The sequence below is a fragment of the Prunus mume genome, linkage group LG2, assembly GCF_029339155.1.
Source record: "Prunus mume cultivar Tortuosa linkage group LG2, ASM2933915v1, whole genome shotgun sequence".
NCBI classification, from domain to species: Eukaryota; Viridiplantae; Streptophyta; class Magnoliopsida; order Rosales; family Rosaceae; genus Prunus; species Prunus mume.
The window spans coordinates 23,020,710-23,041,171 of record NC_142699.1 but is presented as its reverse complement, the minus strand read 5'-3'; the positions used below and the strand labels follow the sequence as shown (position 1 = coordinate 23,041,171).

Sequence of the window (20,462 nt, the reverse complement as noted above, 5' to 3'; positions counted from 1 at the left end):
CGGTTTGCGGCGTCTCTTATCTCGGTTCACCCGCACTATGTCTACTGCCTGGCATGGGAGAAGGAATACTGAAGGCTTGGATATAAAGAGGGTAAAGGAACGGGGAGCAAAAGAGTTTTATGGTGGTACTGATCCTGCTGAGGCTGATGCTTGGCTTACAGATGTCCAGCGGATATTTGAAGTTCTCCAGTGTCCTAATGGAGATAAGGTTAAACAGCCACCTTCATGCTAAAGGGGAATGCATACCATTGGTGGAAGACAGTTCGAAGAGGGTATGCAAACCTTGCTGTCCTTACTTGGGAAGAGTTCCATCTCAGTCTTTAGTAAGTGGGCCCAGCATCGGGTTGATGTCGGTAATTAGGCGGGTGTCCCATTCGAGAAATTTCGGGAGGGTCTTGTCACACCGCTGTTTTGTGGCTGTTTCCGGCGACTATAGCGGCAAATCGTGGCGGCAGATCGTGACGGCGAAGGGCTGGAGTTGGAAGAGGGAAGTTTCGTGGTTCATTTGGCACTGGTCTTGCTTGAATCGGAGGTCGGAGCTGAGAGAAAACAGCTCCCAAAGTCGGCTGGTCGTCCCCCGAAAACTAGAAAATCTGGGTTTATATAAACTGAAGATTGAAATATTTACGGTTATGCCACTAAACTTCTTTTGCTCGTAACTCCTTCGTTACAACTCCAATTTGAGTTCACTACATGTCTACGGACTCATTTTGTCGCGCTCTACACAACGCTACAACTAAAATCCCCAAATTCCTTCCCAGTCAAAAAGTCAACTTTTAAACTAATAAAATATTCTAGGGTATAATGGTCTTTTGCTGGAATAAAATAATAATTAAATATTAATTAAAGACCGGGTTGTTACATCTTTCATTAGGAATAGGGTATCTAATCCATTCTAACATAGTATTAAGTGGTTTATAATTAATGACTAATTTTGGAGAACCTCTTTCTAACTCAGCATTCTTTTGGACATAAAAAACAGGACATGACCATTGTGACTTGCTTTTTCTAATTATGTTTTTTTGTAATAACTCATTAATCTCTGTTTTGCAAAATTCCATCATTTCTTAACTCATCTAGACTGGTCGAGCTTTAGTAGGGATATTTTTCTCAGAAAAATTCTTAACATAAGGTAAACTTACAACATGATTTTTTCTATGCCAAAAAGCAGTGGGTAGATCTGAACATATTTCAGATACTAATTTTTTCTCAAATTCTAAGACCTGTTGTTGGAAAGACGTGCTACTTAGTTGAGACTCAATTCTCTTAGTTTTTACTTCTTCTTGAAGGTGGCAAACTTGGCTACTTTTGTCTTTTATCAAAGTAATTGTCTTGGCAATATCATTTTTCTGTAAAGATTTTAACTTATGTAACTCGGGTTTGGTTAGAAATTCAAATTTAACTTTCTCACCTAAATGACTTGATACCACACCATCAAATTCAACTTGAAAAGGGTAAAGAAGGCTTATAAAAGGTAATCCTAGAATGACTTTATCAGTTATATTTTTAATTAAAACAAAAGAAGTTTTAAAACAAATTTTATTCTGACAAACATGGGCTTTTGGGATCTCATAGCTTAATTGAAGTAATTTTCCTGAAGCGGTACTTAAGGATTTTCTAGATTTCTTATAATACTTGGTGGGAATTAAACCTTCTTTGATACAATTAAGATCAGCTCCTGAATCAAATAAGGCAACCGTTTTGAATTCAAAATTTTTAACAACTATAGTAATTTTAGAATACCATTTCCTAAAATGGACTTGTTTGATTAAATTAATGGTTTGTTCTTCCTGTAAAGATTTCTCAGAATTTGAGGGATTACCAGGTTGACTATCAGACTCAGAGGATTCTTTATTTAAGAGGGAATTCAAATCTTGCTTAATTCCATAATTATCAGTCTGTAACTTATGACTTAATTGTTTTAACTCAATTATTTCTTTTTTAATTTTCTTTACTTCAGAATGTAGGTCTTGTAAAGAAACTTCTTTTTTCTTATGGAATCTTTCTAGAGTAGTATTAAGACTTATTGTTGGAGGACTCGGATGACTTGTATTAGTTTCTTGAGTGATGATCTTTCTAAGTTTCTTCAAATACTCAGATTTTAATTCAGGATTTTCTATTTTGCTAATCAAATCTATTAATAATGCTTCTTGTTCTTCTTGCTTAGTTAAAACAAAAATAGATTTTAAAGTATTGCATCATTTATCTCTACATCCTAATTGGATTCTAGGTGAACTTAACTGGGAATCTGACGACGACTCATAGTTAGTTGACTCAGGGTCATTAACCGAAGTTTCAATCTCACTAGACTCAGAATTGCGTATCTCAAGGACTTTAATTAAATTGGCTTTTTCCTCTTTTGTTATTTTTAATTGTCGAATAACATCTTTTACCTTACACTTATTAGCATAGTGACCGAACTTTTGACATTTATAGCATCTTACTTTTCTTTTATCAATACTTTTCTTAAAGTGATGATTATCTTTTGGCACTTTTGACCAATTTTTCTTAGGGTGAGACTTTCTTTTCCTATAGAATTCATTATGCTCATTATTATATTGGAAGAATTGTTTCTTTCTATTATAATGTCTTTTCTTACGGATATGACTAGGGTAATTGGACTTATTTTTTCTGGAAGGAGGGATAGCAATTAAACCATATTGTTCACAGAAATTTCCTAACTCATATTTAGCAGATTTTCTTTCAGATTGAATTTGTCTACTTATTTTCATATCGATACACATTTTCATACCTTCTTGATTAATCGTACTAATTATATTACCATAAGTTAAATTATCATAATCTATATGTCCTAACTCATTACTTAAGACTGTTCGACTTTTGTGGGCGAATAAATTTGGTAATCCAGTAATAAATTTTTCTTTCCAAAAAGCTTGATTACTATCTTCTCGTAGCATTACTCGGGAAATAAAAACATCTTTATACCATCTAAAATCACTTAATTGGGGACATCTTAAATTACTTAGTTGATCATGTATCCTAGCTTGGGTATGACTTGGTGTTCCTATGAAATGATCAACTATTGTGTAAAGGAGGGTATTGACTCTGTCTTCTACACTACGGCCTATATTCTCATCAAATATGGGGAGACCTTCTTCATTAAGTTTGATAGCATGTATTATATTTCTTCTAGACTCATCGGTTAAGTGTTTATCCCACCAGGAACGTAAGGTTCCGGTAAAACCGCTTTCTAATAAAGGAACTATCTCAGATTGGCGAAGATTATGATTAGTGATATGACTATTGGCTACCATAGACATATGAGTTAATTTGTTCATTATTTCTTGCTCAGACAAACCGTCTATATTCCACTCATACAACTTATCAAAAGAAACAGAAAACTGACTCAAATTATTTCTTTCTTCAAACTGGATATCAGGTGGCGCAGGCTTAGGATACCAGTTTTTAGTTAAGCTAGTGGGGTTAACTCTATTAGTTTATCTTTTTACTTTTAACTCAGATTCTAATTCTAAATTTTTTAATGCATTTTCAATTTTTGAAATATTACTAGACTCAATAGTTTCTATACTTTCGTCTGAATCAGTGGCTGACTGGGCAATCAAGGCTGAGAAAGATCTTAAGACTTTAAGGCCAGATTTCTTCGGTTTGACAGGAGTTAACTGCTCAAGCATACTTTCTATCTTTGTCATAGTGGAAGATGTCTTAAGTGAGTGCATGGGCTGTAAATCTTGAAATTGTACTAAAGGTTTTTCTTTTGACTTAGGTTTAGGTTCAGGAGGAAGAAGCTTGTCAACTTTGGTTTATATTTTATACAAATTTATAAATAAACCCAATCCTAGACATGTATTTATAAAAAAACCCAAGCACTATTTAAACATAGAAACACACCCAAAATCAACCCCAAAGTCAACTTTTTGGGTGTGTTTATAAATGGGTTTTGAGTGTGTGTAATGATGGGTTTTGGGTGTGTTTATATGTTTAAATAGTGCTTGGGTTTTTTTATAATTTCAACCCCCATTTTGGGTGTTTTAGTGAAACTCCCTATATTTTATCTAATTGTTTTCCTATGACAACTAGGCTTTGTTTGGCATAATTATTTTGTTTAATCAATTTCTTATTTTTGTCATCTGTTTGGTCAGTAATTTAAAAGGACTGGCAACAACTCTTGATGTTCCATGGTTAATAAGAATGGTTTCTACTGGAGGATGGCTAGAGACAACTTCAGATTGGTCTACTTTTACCCATTTTTCTTTTGTTAAGGTTTTTAACTCATTTGAAATATAACGGCTTTCTACAAAATCAAGATAATAAATTTCAACTTTAGCAGACAGCATATAGTCTTTCCAATCATTAAAAATTTCTTGTCTTTTGTGTTTGTCTGGGACAACTATGTGATAATTATTTCTCCTAGTCTCATTGTTGGGGTCGTAAAGGTGTTTATCCAAGGATTTCCAATTAATTTTAAAACGTTTGGATTTCTTAAGAACTCTTAATTGATCATCTATGACATAAGCATTGGCCTCACTTGCTATGAAGTCTGTCTGTGTGGGAGAAGTAGGAGGAGACTCAGGTTTGGGATCTTTTGCAATTGGAGGAACAGGAGGAGTTCCATAGCATGGGTGACTAACTTGGGCTGTTTTTCTAAGGGATTCTAATTTCAAATCAATCAGGGCTTTTTCTATTTCTAAGTCTCTTTCTTGAGTAGAGGAAGAAGCTGCGAAGGAGTGTCTAGCAGGCGTATGTCTCTTGGATTGGCTAGGTGTAGGCAACTGTTGTAATTGGACTGAGGACTTAGGGTGATTGCCAAAATTAATTTTAATTGTACCATCTACATATTGATGAATATAATCTAAATTATTTAAACTTCGTTGTAGAGGGGCAGGTTAGGTTTCAGTGACTAAAGTCCAATCAGTAGGTAGACTAATCTCATACCATTTAACTGTGTGTGGAATTCTAATATTAGCATCAGGCGTACAACTTTGTATTAAAAGTGTTTGATCTTTCGGACTCTTATTTAAAGCTTGAAAATTCATATTAGTACAAGTAACTTTGTAGTAAATTCTATAGACTAAGGCTAAAGGTTGGGTACCTGGGAGGACATTATAACCAGAAGTCTTAATATTCAAAGTTAAAGTTTTAAGAATATGAGGATCATTCAAACTTATAGTAAAATCAGGATAGGCTTGGTGATAACTATCTCTCCTATGTTGGTTTTCTGGAGACTTGAGGTGCTGATTTAGGCGTTTCCAATTGATCTCAAATTTTCTATTAAGAGTTCTAAGTTGGTTATCAACTAAGAAATCAGACTGTGTTGGTGACTCGGGTGAGTCGGACTTGTCATCTTGAACAACTTGTACCTTGCCGTAACAAGGTTGGTTTACCTGAGAGGATTTTCTCAGGGACTCAAGCTTAAAATCAATCATGGCCTTTTCTAACTCTAGGTCTCGTTCTAGAGTGGACGACGAGGCAGTAAAGGAATGCCGAGTAGGGGCATGCCTTTGTGATTGACCAGGGGTTGGCAACTGTTGCAACTGGACATTAGACTTTTTTAAAGGCTGATTTTCAAATCTAATTTTTACTGTGCCGTCTAGGTATTGCTGGATGTAGTCTAAATTATTTAGACTACGTTGAATTGGAGCTGGTTGGCTCTCAGTAACTAGGATCCAATCTTTTGGAAGGGCAACTTCTGACCACTTAATGGTTTGGGGGACTTGGATATGGGCATCTGCAGTATGACTTTGGATCAAAACTGTTTGGTCTTTTGGGGTTTTATTAAGGGCTTGGAAATTTCTTGCATATTGGTTTAGTTCAAGTTGCTGTTAAACCGCTAACAAGATTAGGATTAAAAGCCTCTATCCTTCTTTGTTTACGCGACGCTAGATTCACTGAGTTTAGTGACAGCACCTTAGGAGTTATTGAGTCCAGTTTGTGTAATGGCCCAGTTCATTTTGATTGTTATCCAGATTTCACTGTAAGTCTTAGCGATCCTCATATATTAAGAACCTTAACTCTGAATATTAAAACTGAAGGTTATAATGTCCTCACAGGAACCCAACCTTTAGCCTTAGTTTACAGAATTTATTATAAAGTTACCGGCACTAATATGAATTTCCAAGCCCTTAATAAAAGCCCAAAAGACCAAACAGTTTTTTTCATTGTGGGTTTAATCTTAAGAGTGGGACTCGACTTAAGATCCTGGAACTAAACTATTGGTTTTTCAACTTTCAGTTTAGACTTAATTTCTGGGGATCCTATTTTGTCAATTTTAGTCTCGATTGTATCTAACTGTTTTCCTATGACAACTAGACTTTGGTTGGTATAATTATTCTGCTCAATTAGTCTTCTATTCTCGTCGTTGCTTTCAAAGGCTTTAAAGGGACTAGCAGGTATGAGGGTATTCTTATGGTTGATGATTATGGTGTCAACTGGAGGATGACTGGATTCAACTACTGATATGTCTACCATTTTCCACTTTTCTTTTGTTAGGGTTTTTATATATATTGCAAGCAAGCAATCCAAAATATGTTTCGATTAAAAAATAACTAATTATTGCAGTGAGTTTAGGGGAATCGATCGGATTGAACTTACTGTTGAGCTGGTCCTCATATACAAAGTGACATATGTGATGAACCAATAACCCAATATCTAAACTTTTAAGCAACATTATTTTATCATTTATATTCTTCTTCTTTTGTTAGTACTGTTCATCCATCTACGCTCGCTGAGTCGATGTGTAGGACAAACTTCAAAAGAAATGTGAGCGCGTAATGACCCAAACAGGACCGTCGCAATATTCCAATGATAAGGTACCCATCTAGTCTCTAGACGGTGTCGTCCTTTACATTTGTCGCTTAAATATAATGTGTATACTACATGTTAGCCATTGACCAAGACAACACACCGTTCTTTCTTTGAAAACTTCTATGTATGGTGACAAATGAAAAGGTCGTCTCTAGGACTCCACTAACTCCTTCAATTTTTATTTTTTTTAATAAAGGAAAATAACAATAAACGGCAAATGTTAACGACAAATGAAAAATAATAAAATTCGACAAAAGATAAAAATTTATTGTCTTTTCTATGTTATGAAAACTAGTACGTATTAATGCATTCATAGAGTATGAAGCAAATACACTGGTAATGTGCTATACAATATATATATATATGTGTGTGTATTTGTGGAGAAGTTCACGCGAGGATTTCTTCTTCTTTTTTTGCCTTGTACCATAAAAAAAAACCCTATATTCTTTCCAATGATAACCCGAAGACAGAGAATGAAATTAAGGCGCAACAGCAGCCTAAATAAAATAGAGAGACAAACTGGGGAATAATATTGCAGCTTAATTATTGGTCTGGTTTGAAAGCTAGGATGTGGCCTAAATTAGCCGTTTTGAGTTGGTCATTAAGAGCATCTACAATCATGTTCTCTATTTCTTAGTTAAAATTTAGCTAAAAACATATAAAAATTATTTTAGGAGCTCTCTATAAAATTTTAACTCCAATCATACTCTCTAATATAGGGAGTCATAAATGCTATAACTCTTGTTTAATTGGTCAATCTCTATAAATATATATATATATAAATAGTTAACATTAATTAAAGGTTTAAAATAATCATAAATAAAGTAGCATTAAATCATAGGGAGCCATTAGGTCCTAGAAGTCTCCCTATTTTAGGTGGATAGGGAGCATGGTTGGAGTTGTATTTTTCCCATTCCTCCCTAAAATTTATCTACAAAAATGATTTAGGGAGCCCATTATAAATACTCTAACTGTTCAATTGTCAACATATATATCTAATATATCCAAAGTCCTAGTGCTCAAAGAATCTCAAATATATCATCATGTATATGACACAAGTTGGCCAATCATTCCAAGTTTGACAAATAAACAAGTGATGGTTTTATAACAAGTTGGTACACAAAAAAGGAATTAGAATAGTTAATTCTTCCATCTTATTTCACAACATTAATTGATCATGAATACCCAGGAACGGACCTAGGATTTCAAATTGAAATGAGCTAAATTTACATTATGCACCAACCTATTAAGAATTAATTTCATTGACCACAAAAATATATCATAATCAAAAGGACATAATGAGCTTTACCCATTAATCTAGTACCTATATTTTTTCTATTTTCTACGTGCAAGGAGTGCGTGAAGTGAACACAATGCGATACGGCTAGTAATGGTATTAGTTATGGATTCCATATTTCGGATAAGAGTGATTACACGAGTGGGTAATTGATTCCGGTGCAACTGATTATATAACGTTTGATCCTGATGATTTTCTAAATACTACCCAATCCCGACGAACTTGTATTGCTAATGCCAATAGAGTTACTTGTCCTGTGACATGAGTTGGCAATGTTACCCATTCATCCTCTCTTTTACTATCTAATACTTTACTTGTTCTATCTTTATCTAATAAATTGATATCTGTTAATTAATATTACTAAACAATTGAATTATTGTAGTCTCTAGATGCAAAAGGCAGGGAAAATATAGTAGAAAATACACCAAAAAAGTTTAAACTTAGCAGTCAACTCTTTGCTTTTACCAAGATTCCATAATATATATACTTGTCGAAGCGTTATAGATTTAATGTATATACTGACACGAAATTTGGTCAAAGGCTTCATCGCATAGTTAATTACTAATGTAATCAACCAGTCCTACTCTTTTGTGTGTGTGTGTGTGTGAGAGAGAGAGAGAGAGGGTGTGTAATTATATATAGCGTATTATAGTGTTCCCGTTTTCATTTATGTTATGTTATACATACAAAGTGACAAATGTGATGATGACCCCAATTTCTAAACTTTCAAGCAACATTAAAACTGGGTCTTTTATCATTTATCTTATTCTTCTTTTTTTGTTAGTACTCTTCACCCAAACAGACCTTTGCAATAATCTAATTCTGAGACCCACATGAAATAATCCAGCTAGTCTCTAGACGGTGTCTTCCTTTACATTTGTCGCTTACGTATAATGTGTATCTCGAAGACAGAGAATGAGGTGAAGGCCTTGGCTGTACCACCTCCTTCCTTTTCGGATTGACTATGTTTTCGTGGGCTCTTTCGTGGCGGTTTGTTTTCCTTGTTTTTATTTAAGTCTTTTGTAGCCGACCTGCTTTTTGTGCATTTTTTGCCTTGTGGGCTTTACTCCTTTTTAGTTCTCGTTCCGGCGGTTCGATTATATTGCGTTCTCTTGCAGGTGCTCCTTGATCGGCCCCTTGTACTGTTCCTTGCCCTTTTGTGGGGTTTGCAATGAATTACTACTTCCACACACACAAAAATAATAAATAAATAAATAAAAGAGGTGAAGGCAACAGTAGCCAAATTAAAATAGAGAGGCGAACGGGGAATTATATTGCAGCTTATTGGTGTGGTATGAAACCTAGGATGTTGAGTTGGCTATTAACTGTTCAATTGTCAACTTATACATCTAATCTGTCCAGAGTCCTAGTGCTCAAAGAATCTCAAATATATCATTCCATGTTTGACAAATAAACAAATTATATATATATTCATATTCTAATTGATTTTATAACAAGTTGGTATACCTCTATCCGCACAGACTTTCAGGGGGAGGTCACTGTTCTTCCTCATCTTCTCTCTGCTTTGACGACGCACAAATCCCCCTCCCCTCTCCTCCCTTCTTACCTGTCCATCCCCTCACCTTCCTTCTCCTTTTTTTTTTCTTTTTTTTTCCTTTTTGCAGATCTAGGATTTGGGCTTTTGATTTGCTTGGGGATGATGTAGCTGCCTTTGTTGGTTTTGTTGGGTTATTTTGCAGATCTTTTGTATTTTAATTTTTGTTTATAATAAGTGCATCAACTCTTTTTGAGTTTGTTGTGTGTTCGTAGTCTCTACTTGTAACTTTTTACTTGTGAGAGTTTAAAGATTGTAATTTGCGGTTGTAGTTATGTAAGTCGAGGTCTATGCTTCACTTTTGCAAGCTTGCAACTTTTATGTCGGAATTCCTTTTGGCTATTTATGGCTATGTGTGGAGGTACATTTGTACCCCTGATGTTGCCGGTGGAGTCCTTGTATTCGGGGATTAACCCTCTGTGAGTACTACGCTTTCGTATTTGAAATAATCATGTGTAGTTATCTGTCTTTATACTAACTCTTGTAACTGACGACCTTTATGTTTGAATTATAAATGCAATCTAACGTCTTTATCTATTTAAATAAAAAACAACAAGAAGTTGGTACACGAAAAACAATTAGAATAGTTAATTCTTCCATCTTATTTCACAACATTAATTGATCAAGAACACCAAACTCATTACACCACATGATTTAAAAATAGAAATAAACTTTTTTACACTTGGAAACTTATAACACACAAAATCAACCAAAGAAAATTACTGTAAGGTAGCAAATTATATATAGTATATGCCAAAGCTAGTAAATCAAAGTTTTCACTCCCGATTTCTTCCAACTGTGGTTGGGTGAAACATATTTGAGAAACTCCTCATCAGCTTCAAATTTTTCCATGTCTTCCTCCCTCAAATTAACCCACGCCTCCACCCCATCGCCGCTTGGAGTGTCAAAGAAACTCACCAAGTTTCTATACGTCAAACTGGCTGACCCCATATAAACAGCCTTCCCCCATCCAAAATCAGCGTCGTACATCGGGAACCTGCACAGGCTCGTGAAGCTAAACGGGACCAACTCCCCGCGTTTCACTTGCGATATGCGCTCTTTCAATAAACTCAAGTGCTGGTGCCCATCTTTCAGTTTCTTTACATACTCCGTGTTGACTTGCTTGAGCCCCTCTCTGACGTGGCTCACTATGGCTTGTAGTGTTGAGTCGGACACAGACCGGTCTTTGGGGCCCACGGCCACTTGTGGGCTCGCTTGTGACATTCGGCTCAAATTCCCGAAAGTATACTCCGGAAGTGGTGGATCCATTCTCGTCCGCAAGTTCACCGCATGAGACACGATGTATGTCTTCGGGACATCATTAGAGCTGTCGATTTGCTTCGGGTTGTTGCAGGATGCTGTGTATCGGCTCAATATGAAGGCCGATAAGGCCTCCACACGGGTAGGACGCCGAGCGTGTTCGTTCTGGGAGCCCGTGCATTTCGCCCTGAGTGTCGAAATTGCTGGTGCCTCGAACACAAAACGTTTCGTGGAAATGTTGTCTTTGACCATCCCGTTAGTGGGGTGGTAAAACCCGGACAAGTCCATTTGCGGGAAGTACTTGTCGCACACAAAATCGGGTGCGGGCACGGCGTCGACCTCGCCCCGCGTGGCTGCTGCGAGGCTGTTGAGAAAACTGAAATAAGCCAAGGCGTCTCCGGCCTTGTGGGACATGCCCATGGCGATACTCATACCGCCGCACACAAACGACGTGACCTGTAGGCACACGCCCAGTTCATGTGCGGAGTCAAGTTCGCATGGGAGGAACCTGTTGAAGTCGTTAGGGATAGGGTTTGTGATTACGTCGGCGATGCTAACATTGGCTTTGGCTTCGGCGTAGAGGGCACCCTCGTCGTTGCAGTCGATGTATTGGTTTTCCCTGACGCGTCCTGCTAAGGGGTAGAACTTGGTTAGGGTTTCGGATAAGGCTAGTTTGATTCTTGTGCATCGTTGTTGTATGTATGTGCAGTCGGTGGCGTCGGGGTCTTTAGGGAAGAAGAGGACCATGGGCATGAAGACTGGCGGGTTGAGTTGGTCGATGAAGGAGAGGTTGTGGCGGCGGAGGTGGGGTGGAGTTGGAGAGGAGGGTTTGATGGTCTCTGTTGAGAGCACCTCAATTTCTAATGTAGGCATGGTTGATTTAGTGTTGCAAGCTAAGCTGCCGATAGAAAGATAGATATATGTGAGAAATAATGGAGTGTTGGCAAATGATGAAGGGGATGGATAAGGGCGCAAGTACACAATATGCCAAGAACAGAGTTTATATAGAGAACAGAGAGGGTGGGGAAAGCCTATAAAGTCAAACAAATCATTTTGGATATGGCCTGTAAAAGATTGTAATGTAATCGTCGAAATGTTTGACGGTTTAAAAAATGTATATATATCTATACCAAAAAAAGATTATTTTGATAGCTTACCTACTTTAAAAGTGCCAATTTGCAGTATAATTAGTGCCTCTCGTCGTGCCAAAAAACGAGCCACGAAGTTGGTACCATAAAACTTCATTATCTACTTATTCGTAAAGAGCATGAAATTTGAGTGTAAAAGCTTAAACGGCCTTCACACTTGTGGACTCTTATTTTTCGTCTACCTTTCTCTAATCCTTTGTTTTGCTTAGCCTCGACACACCTGCGGTATTCTGGTAATTTAGGATCCGTTTGATAATCATTTTAATTTTTAATTTTCATAGTTAATTATAATAATATAATCGTGTAAGGGTTTCGTTGTTTTGTTTATATAATCGTGGAAGGCTAAACAACCGCGTGAGGACTATACTTCTTGTGTTTGTCGAGTAGTACGGAAAGTGAGGAGGAGTTCAAGTATGGATTTTTAGAGACGGAGTTCTTGGCTGCTCATCCATAGGTTATTTATTAATTGGTTGATAAAAAATGTAAGTCTATTTTTTTGTACAAAATAAAATTGAATTTGACTGTACCAAATCAATTAAAAAGGGTTTGGAAGGTACCCACCCAACTCCAAAATAATTTATAAAACGGGAGAAAAAGTGGACTTTTGGGCAAGTGGAGACGGCCTGCGTTTCATCACTTCATCTGATGGTTGACCCGTAAATTTCATAAGGTTAAATTTATATACATATATTTATACCAAACACCATATAAATTTATATGTTTATATTCGTTTTCTATATTGCTCAAATGATCAGTACCATGTGATGGGACATTTATTGTCATAAAAATTAGAAAATAATTCATATCAAACACCAACCTTGTGATGTAAACCAGCTCATGTGCTTAAAGGCAACATGTTGTAGATTGAAGTATCAAGCAAGCTATTCACACACACACATATATATTTCTTGCCAAAGTTAGGAAGGAAGGAAAGCAGAGTTTTAATATAAGATTACTGATCTGTAAATTAAGGTCTTTATTTCACTTAACTAGATCCCATATTATATATACCCAATAAAAATCATAGGCGAACGAATTGGTCACATCCTCGTAAAGTTATTTTGTAGAGTGTTTCCCAACTTGCATGGTGTTGATATATATATATATTATACTTATATATATATATTATACTTTAATATCTACACTGCTGGATGTAAATGTTGATATATAACATAGTGGTTAATTAGTTATAATCTGCATGCCGAAAGCTTCAAATTAATTATAGTTTCTTTTAATCCAGCTGTACGAAGCCTCCCCTCTTCTTCTCTTTTGGTCAAATAGATTACAAGAGAACAAATGTATAGAATGGAGTTGCTATCAACGATGAAGGCAAACGACAATTAGAAAATATATATATATATACAGAGAGCTTCCATTGAGGGATCTCTCAAATAAGCTTATTTGAAGGACACCTCTTATAGGCCCCACTCCGGATTGTATTTCACTAATCCAAACCGTCTATTTTGTACATACTCATTCAAAGATCATCTCTACAAAAAATTACTTGAATCCGATATCATTTAACTACTCATTTGAGTTATAGAAATTTTAGTACTTTCTTGAAGCATCGTGTTCTTTGATTTTGTAAGACACAATTGGATGTCGAAATGGTTTCCGATTTGTCTAATTTTTTGTAAGGATGATCTATGAATGAAGACCTTAAAAATAGATGGTTTGAATCATTGAGAAAAAATTTGTAGGATTCCCTAAATGGCGTCCATCAAATAAAATTATTTAAGAGATCCCTTAATATAAGATGACTATATATATATATTTATAGGATAATGCTTTGGTGGCGGAGACAATTATATTGGTACAGGCAGGTCATGACTTAATCAGACGCTTGCCAATTGGCATCGTCACCTTGTTTCGAGATATCAAGGATCATCCTTGCTTTTCTCCATTAATTCCTTTTATTATTTTATTATTTAATTAATTATTTGTTTATTTATTTAGACTTGAATAATAAATCATCACGGCATCCCATTTAAACCATTTGCTTCTTGTCTAAGTAAAGGGAAACTTCGTTCCACCCAAAAAAAAAAAAAAAAAAAGGCGCAAGACAAAGTCTCAGAACCCCTCTTACCCCAAAAAAAGTAAATAAAAAAGAAAGATGTTTGCAGCCCAATATCTCTAGCCCAATATATTAGAATATGGGCCCTATTCTTCTTCGCTTTTAAGGCTTGTTCAATCAATCTCATGGGTTCCCATGGCTCGTCCTATAGGAAGGGGGATATCCCAGGGAAGTAAAGGTAGCTTGCTTACTTAGTGCTTGCGCTAAGGCCTGCTGACCCTATCTTTCTTCCATACTCGCAGCGAAGGTAGCTTGCTTACTTAGTGCTTGCGCTAAGGCCTGCTGACCCTATCTTTCTTCCATACTCGCAGCGAGTCTTATCAAACCGTAGCCCACAATTTGAAAGTCCAATTGTGACAAGTCGTGCTTCGAGTCCAATTAAGAGAAAACGTTACTTTGAACAACAGTTTTACCAACATAGGTTAGGTCGGTTAGCGAGGCAGTGTGCACGCCGTTTATAACCAAGTTCAAATCTCCATTATCACATAAATTATATTAATTATATTTTTAAATAATAGAAAAAAACAACAACGGTTTCAACACAGGTGCTCTAACCGCTCCTCCGCTTCTGTTGATTGTACTGCCAAAATTCAAAGCACAAAAATGACTGAGGTACAACAACATAAAGCAGCACCTGATATGAAACTGCAAGGATAGCGCCCAATTTCAAACTCGAAGCTTCTACTCTGACCGCCAAATATTCCAACACGTCTCTGCGTCTGCCATATTGAAATGAAAAAATTTAATATCAAAAACCAGATTATTTCTTGACCAGTTGATCGACCTCTGTCTTTAATTCTCTCTTTTGTGTTTTTAATTTCTTAATTTGAGCATAAGAAAAATGCCAAGCCTCAGCTTGAAGCTGCACAGCTTGTTCTTCAAGTACCATCTGAGACACCAATTGCAGAGCCTAAAGCAAATCCAACCCGACCCAAATTTCGGGATCACTTCCCGACCCGAAGAGCCCGCCGTTCCCGCCAACCCGACTTTCCAAGACGGCGTCGCCACCAAAGACATCCACGTCGACCCCCTCTCCTCTCTCTCCCTCCGCATCTTCTTACCCGACACTGTCCTCCCAGTCCCCCTCAAAACCGCAACGCCTCCGAAACATGGCGCCGCCCAATCGCCTCTCTCCTCTGACGACTCTGATGGGGCCGTGTACAGGGGATACTCTCCCGATCAGCCGATGGGTAAGCGCCACCGGAAGCTTCCGATATTTTTGCAGTTCCACGGAGGTGGGTTTATGAGCGGGAGCAACGACACGTCGTCGAACGACGCGTTCTGCAGGCGGATATCGAAGCTGTGCGACGTGATCGTGGTGGCGGTCGGGTACAGGCTGGCGCCGGAGAGCCCGTACCCGGCGGCGTTTGAGGACGGGGTTTTGGTGTTGAAGTGGGTAGCGAAGCAGGCCAACTTGGCTACGCTTCGAAACGCTCGCAGCCGTATCTTCGATAGCTTTGGGTCGTCGATGGTTGAGCCATGGCTGGCTGCTCATGGAGACCCATCTAGGTACTTGTTGCCTATTGCCATATTTGAAATTGATCAATTCAATGCTCATGGTTTTCCTGTTCTCTCTCAACATATCTAAAGTTCGAAACTTTTTAAGTTTGTGTTTCCTTGTTTGTTTGAATTGGAATAATTAGTGGGCATTGACATGGAATTTGTTATCAGAACAGGTGTGTACTCCTTGGGGTGAGCTGTGGAGCTAACCTAGCTGACTACGTAGCTCGAAAAGCGGTGGAGGCGGGGAACCTCTTAGACCCTTTGAAAGTGGTGGCACAAGTCCTCATGTACCCTTTCTTCATTGGAAGCATTCCCACCAAGTCTGAGATTAAGTTGGCAAATTCCTACTTATATGACAAGGATACATGTATGCTGGCTTGGAAGCTATTTCTAACAGAGGAAGAGTTTGATTTAGACCATCCTGCAGGCAACCCCCTCTTGCCTGGGACAGGGCCGCCCTTGAAGAGCATGCCTCCGACGCTAACAGTTGTCGCGGAGCATGATTGGATGCGCGACCGGGGCATCGCTTACTCAGAGGAGTTAAGGAAGGCTAATGTGGATGCACCTCTTCTTGATTACAAAGATACTGTGCATGAGTTTGCTACTCTTGATGTGCTCCTCCATACACCCCAGGCCAAGGCTTGTGCAGATGATATTACTATATGGGTGAAAAAGTATATCTCAATCAGAGGCCATGAGTTTTCCTATTGATTAATATGATTAGTTCAATGGAGAAGAAAACAATTATGAAGCTCGAGGATTGAAGCACATTTTAACGGCTTCAGGGGAACAAGAACAGAAGCATTTTGGTGTACAGCATCTGCTTCAAATTCATTCATTTTTTTGTTCATTTAATGGCTAGTCAAGAGACAATTAAAGATCAATTATATTCCCTGATATGTGATGTTCATGTTTTTTTTTTTGCCACAATATTTGATGTTCATTCAGTTGTGCATTATATGTAAACCTTCGATCACATTTTTGTATAGTCACCCTGCAAATATATTTTCTTTTGTTCTTTTGGAGTTATGGACAAGCATTATCTATTTAGTTCCAAGATTGTACGATATAGGGAAAAACTAGCAAAGGTGCCCGCGCAATGCCATGGGTATTAAAACTGTATAAAATATGTAAAAACTTGTAAAAACATATAGGAAACACAATATTATTTACATACATGTGAAAGTTGAAGTTACAAAAGATAGATTAGTAACATGTTATGCATGCGAAGTAGTGTTTAAAAAACTATTACAGCAATAGATAGATAAATAACATGTTTTATACACAAAGATATACACAGATTGGTGATGGAACTTCTCTCTTCACTAGTTCTTGGTTTTTCATCTGTTTTGATGTCTTCAGGAAGAGTATTTTCTTTTGTTGGCTTGGCTGCATAGGGTTTTTTTCTTCTTTCTTCTAATGTGCATGTGTTTTCACTTCTCCGTTACAAATTGGAAAAATGTTAGTTGTCAGTGTAGATAAGTGGCAAAGTTCTAGTGAAAATAAGACAATAAAATATATGTGTGGTTTGTGCTATGGATCATAACAATGAAAATAAGTTGAGGAGTATTGCCTTATAATTTAAAGGAAAAAGGGAAACAAAAGTTTATATTCTGCAGCTACAAAAAGAGTATAGACCCCTTAAACCCTTAGTGTAATTTCTTTATATATTTAGCAACCACATTTCACCCATCTTTCCCAAAAAAAAAAGCCAAGTTTCTTAATATGAACTGAAATTTGCAGCAACTAAATATTAGAATTGGGAATAATTGAAGTATGCTTATACCACTTGAGTGAACTAAAAAATTAACGTAGGATAGAATCTTTAAAGTCAACAAACCCACCAACAAACCAACGTAGGATACAATCTTTAAAGTCAACTAAAAAATTAACGTAGGAAAACTCTGTAAGCTGAACCCATGGATGGTACAATGCCTCATTTCTAATGAATCAAAGCGAAAAAGATAGAAAGTGTTCCAGGATCAGTACCTGTAGCCCATTAAAACTAAAATTCTTACACTCCTGGTTCATTGGGCACAAATAACTGGAGTTTAATTAATTCCTACCACAATAATAAGCCTATAATCTAGAAAAAAAATAGTTCTTTCTATATATTTATTATTTATATCAAAAAATTTGTGCTTAGGAACAGTGGCCAGTTGGATTGGGTTTCAGTATATAATATATATGTCCAACGGTATATCCTATACAGGTTGCTTTGTTCACTATGTGCATGCCTCTTGCTCTTCTGCATATATACCCTTTGATAAATTTAAACTAATCTTCCATAGCAGGTTCCGAACCGAATCAAGGGAGCCTAAAGACAAACAATTTAGGTGCATATACAACTTGTTTTGTCATGTATGTGTGTAGGATAAGCTTATCCTAGCTATATCCCAAGGCCATATGTATTATTTTAAACCACATCAGGACCTGGTAAAAGGAAGGTAATAGAATAAAATTTACAACCGCAAGTAGCATTGGAGAATTCTGTATCTGGGAAAATTACAGTCACATATGGATAAAGTACCAATGCTGTGGACATAGACAAGATATAAAGCTCCCAAATCTTAGGGATTCCTTGAAAGTGATGGCAATAATGGAAGCTTCCTTGTCAGTGATTGCTCTATGTATGCATTGCCCTATGCCTGCTGGAAGTAAGACAATTTTATTTCATAAGTCCTTACATTTTGCTCATTTGAAATACTTCACAACATAGTAATCGCCATCAACGCAACAAGGAAGCTTCAACATACACATCACAGGCATATATAAATCCCCAGCGGAGGAGATGGTCATTTAACTTAGTTGCAAAAGCTTCTCATACATTAGAAAGGTAGATAATGGCATCTGGTCTCTATGTTCAAGCTGAATTCAATGGGGACAATACATCTGATGAGGTGATTGGTCTTGGTCTCAATCTGTCATCCATGGCATGCCTTCCCTACCCTTCTTCTCTTTCCACTTTGGAGGAAAATCCTGCTGGCTGGGTGATCCCATTCATAGATGAAACAACAAGTCATAAGAGGCTAAAGCAGCAACATAGTGCCAGCTATGAATTCAATAATGCAGGTACTAACTATTATAGTCTTTACATTGGCAGTGGCAGCATGTGTGCTAGGGGATTAGATAGTTTGCCAAGAATCCATTTCCGGGATCACATATCTGCGTACACTCGGAGATACTTGGCATTAGAGGCCATGGAAGAAGCCACTGCAACCCTGATGAGAGGCAAGGAAGGCGAATCCGAGGAAGAAGGAAGAGGAGATGAGACGAAACTAGTCCAGCAACTCATTGCTTGTGCTGAGGCTGTGGCTTGTCGTGACAAAGCTCATGCTTCAACATTACTTTATGAGCTCAGAGCTAATGCAAAGGTCTTTGGGACATCATTTCAGCGAGTAGCATCCTGCTTTGTCCAAGGTCTCTCTGACCGCCTTGCGCTGGTTCAACCGCTTGGGGCAGTGGGAGTTATAGGCCCCATAACCAAGTCAACTGCTTTTTCGGCAGAAAGGGATGAGGCTTTGCACCTTGTGTATGAGATTTGCCCACAAATCCAATTCGGTCACTTCGTAGCAAATGCATCAATATTGGAAGCCTTTGAGGGAGAAAGCTCTGTTCATGTCATAGACTTGGGCATGACCCTAGGCCTCCCACATGGGTACCAATGGCGCAATTTAATAGACAGTCTAGCCAACCGTGCAGGACAACCCTTACATCGCCTTCGAATCACCGGTGTTGGCAACTCTGCCGAACGCCTTCAAGCAATTGGCAATGATCTCAAGCTGCATGCACAAAGCATGAAACTGAATTTTGAATTTTCAGCAGTGGAGAGCAGCTTCGAGAACCTAAAGCCTCAAGACTTCGATTTAGTTGATGGGGAGGTTTTGGTCATCAACAGCATACTTCAGTTGCATTGTCTGGTGAAAGAGAGCAGAGGTGCATTAAACTCAGTTTTACAAACACTTCACCAGCTATCACCAAAGCTTATGATCTTGGTTGAGCAGGACACAAGCCACAATGGGCCTTTCTTTCTAGGGAGGTTCATGGAGGCATTGCATAATTACTCTGCCATATTTGACTCCCTGGATGCAATGCTGCCCAAGTATGATACAAGGAGAGCTAAAATGGAGCAGTTTTATTTTGGGGAGGAGATTAAGAACATTGTGAGCTGTGAGGGACCAGCCAGGGTGGAGAGGCATGAAAGGGTTGAGCAATGGCGCCGGAGGATGAGACGTGCGGGTTCCAACCGGCACCTCTGAAGATGATAGCACAGGCCATGAAATGGCTAGAAATAAATACTTGTGAGGGGTACACAGTTGTAGAAGACAAGGGTTGCTTGGTTCTTGGGTGGAAGTCAAAGCCCATCATTGCAACTTCTTGCTGGAAATAATCTGCGATTTCATAAAACTTAGTCTGACAAAAAAGGAATAACGTTTTTGAAACTGATCATGTTTGGTGAACTAAAAAGAACAAACTTGTGTAGTTTGTACACTTCTAATCAAATCGGACAACATAATCTGTTAACTATGTTTGATAATTTAGCATGATTCTTGTTTGAGTAAACAGTATCTAGTAGACTATATTCTTATATCTTAAGAATCAAAGTGCATAGAGAGCCTGAAAAACTCTAAAACTCCAATTCAAAAGCTCCCCTTGGCCCCAAAATGTCACAGCCGTATTGAGGAAACAATATCAAAAAGAACCACAAAGTAGCTTTTGGGGCAATTGGGACTCTCTCAGTCATTTGGTCGAACACCTTGCACACAAAATGACCGTCGTGGCAAAATCGACGGCCAACAATACATTGCCATCAGCAACTTCATTGTGGGCTGCCACGTGTAT

At 37.8% G+C, this 20,462-nt stretch overlaps 2 protein-coding genes and 1 pseudogene across 2 annotated transcripts; 2 read left to right on the top strand and 1 right to left on the bottom strand.

Annotated features, from left to right (window-relative positions):
• Positions 1-10,213: 10,213 nt before the first annotated feature.
• Positions 10,214-11,879, bottom strand: LOC103321906 (stemmadenine O-acetyltransferase-like). The gene has a single exon (XM_008223760.2). It carries the CDS (start codon positions 11,766-11,768, stop codon positions 10,395-10,397), a length of 1,374 nt encoding a protein of 457 aa, XP_008221982.2. The 5' UTR covers positions 11,769-11,879; the 3' UTR covers positions 10,214-10,394.
• A 2,858-nt stretch (positions 11,880-14,737) lies between these two features.
• Positions 14,738-16,481, top strand: LOC103321905 (putative carboxylesterase 11). Its single transcript, XM_008223759.2, has 2 exons — positions 14,738-15,626; positions 15,794-16,481. The coding sequence occupies exons 1-2, from the start codon at positions 14,959-14,961 to the stop codon at positions 16,329-16,331; spliced, it is 1,206 nt and encodes a 401-aa protein (XP_008221981.2). The 5' UTR covers positions 14,738-14,958; the 3' UTR covers positions 16,332-16,481.
• A 1,695-nt stretch (positions 16,482-18,176) lies between these two features.
• On the top strand, positions 18,177-20,183 carry LOC103321938 (GRAS family protein RAD1 pseudogene; annotated as a pseudogene).
• Positions 20,184-20,462: the final 279 nt, after the last annotated feature.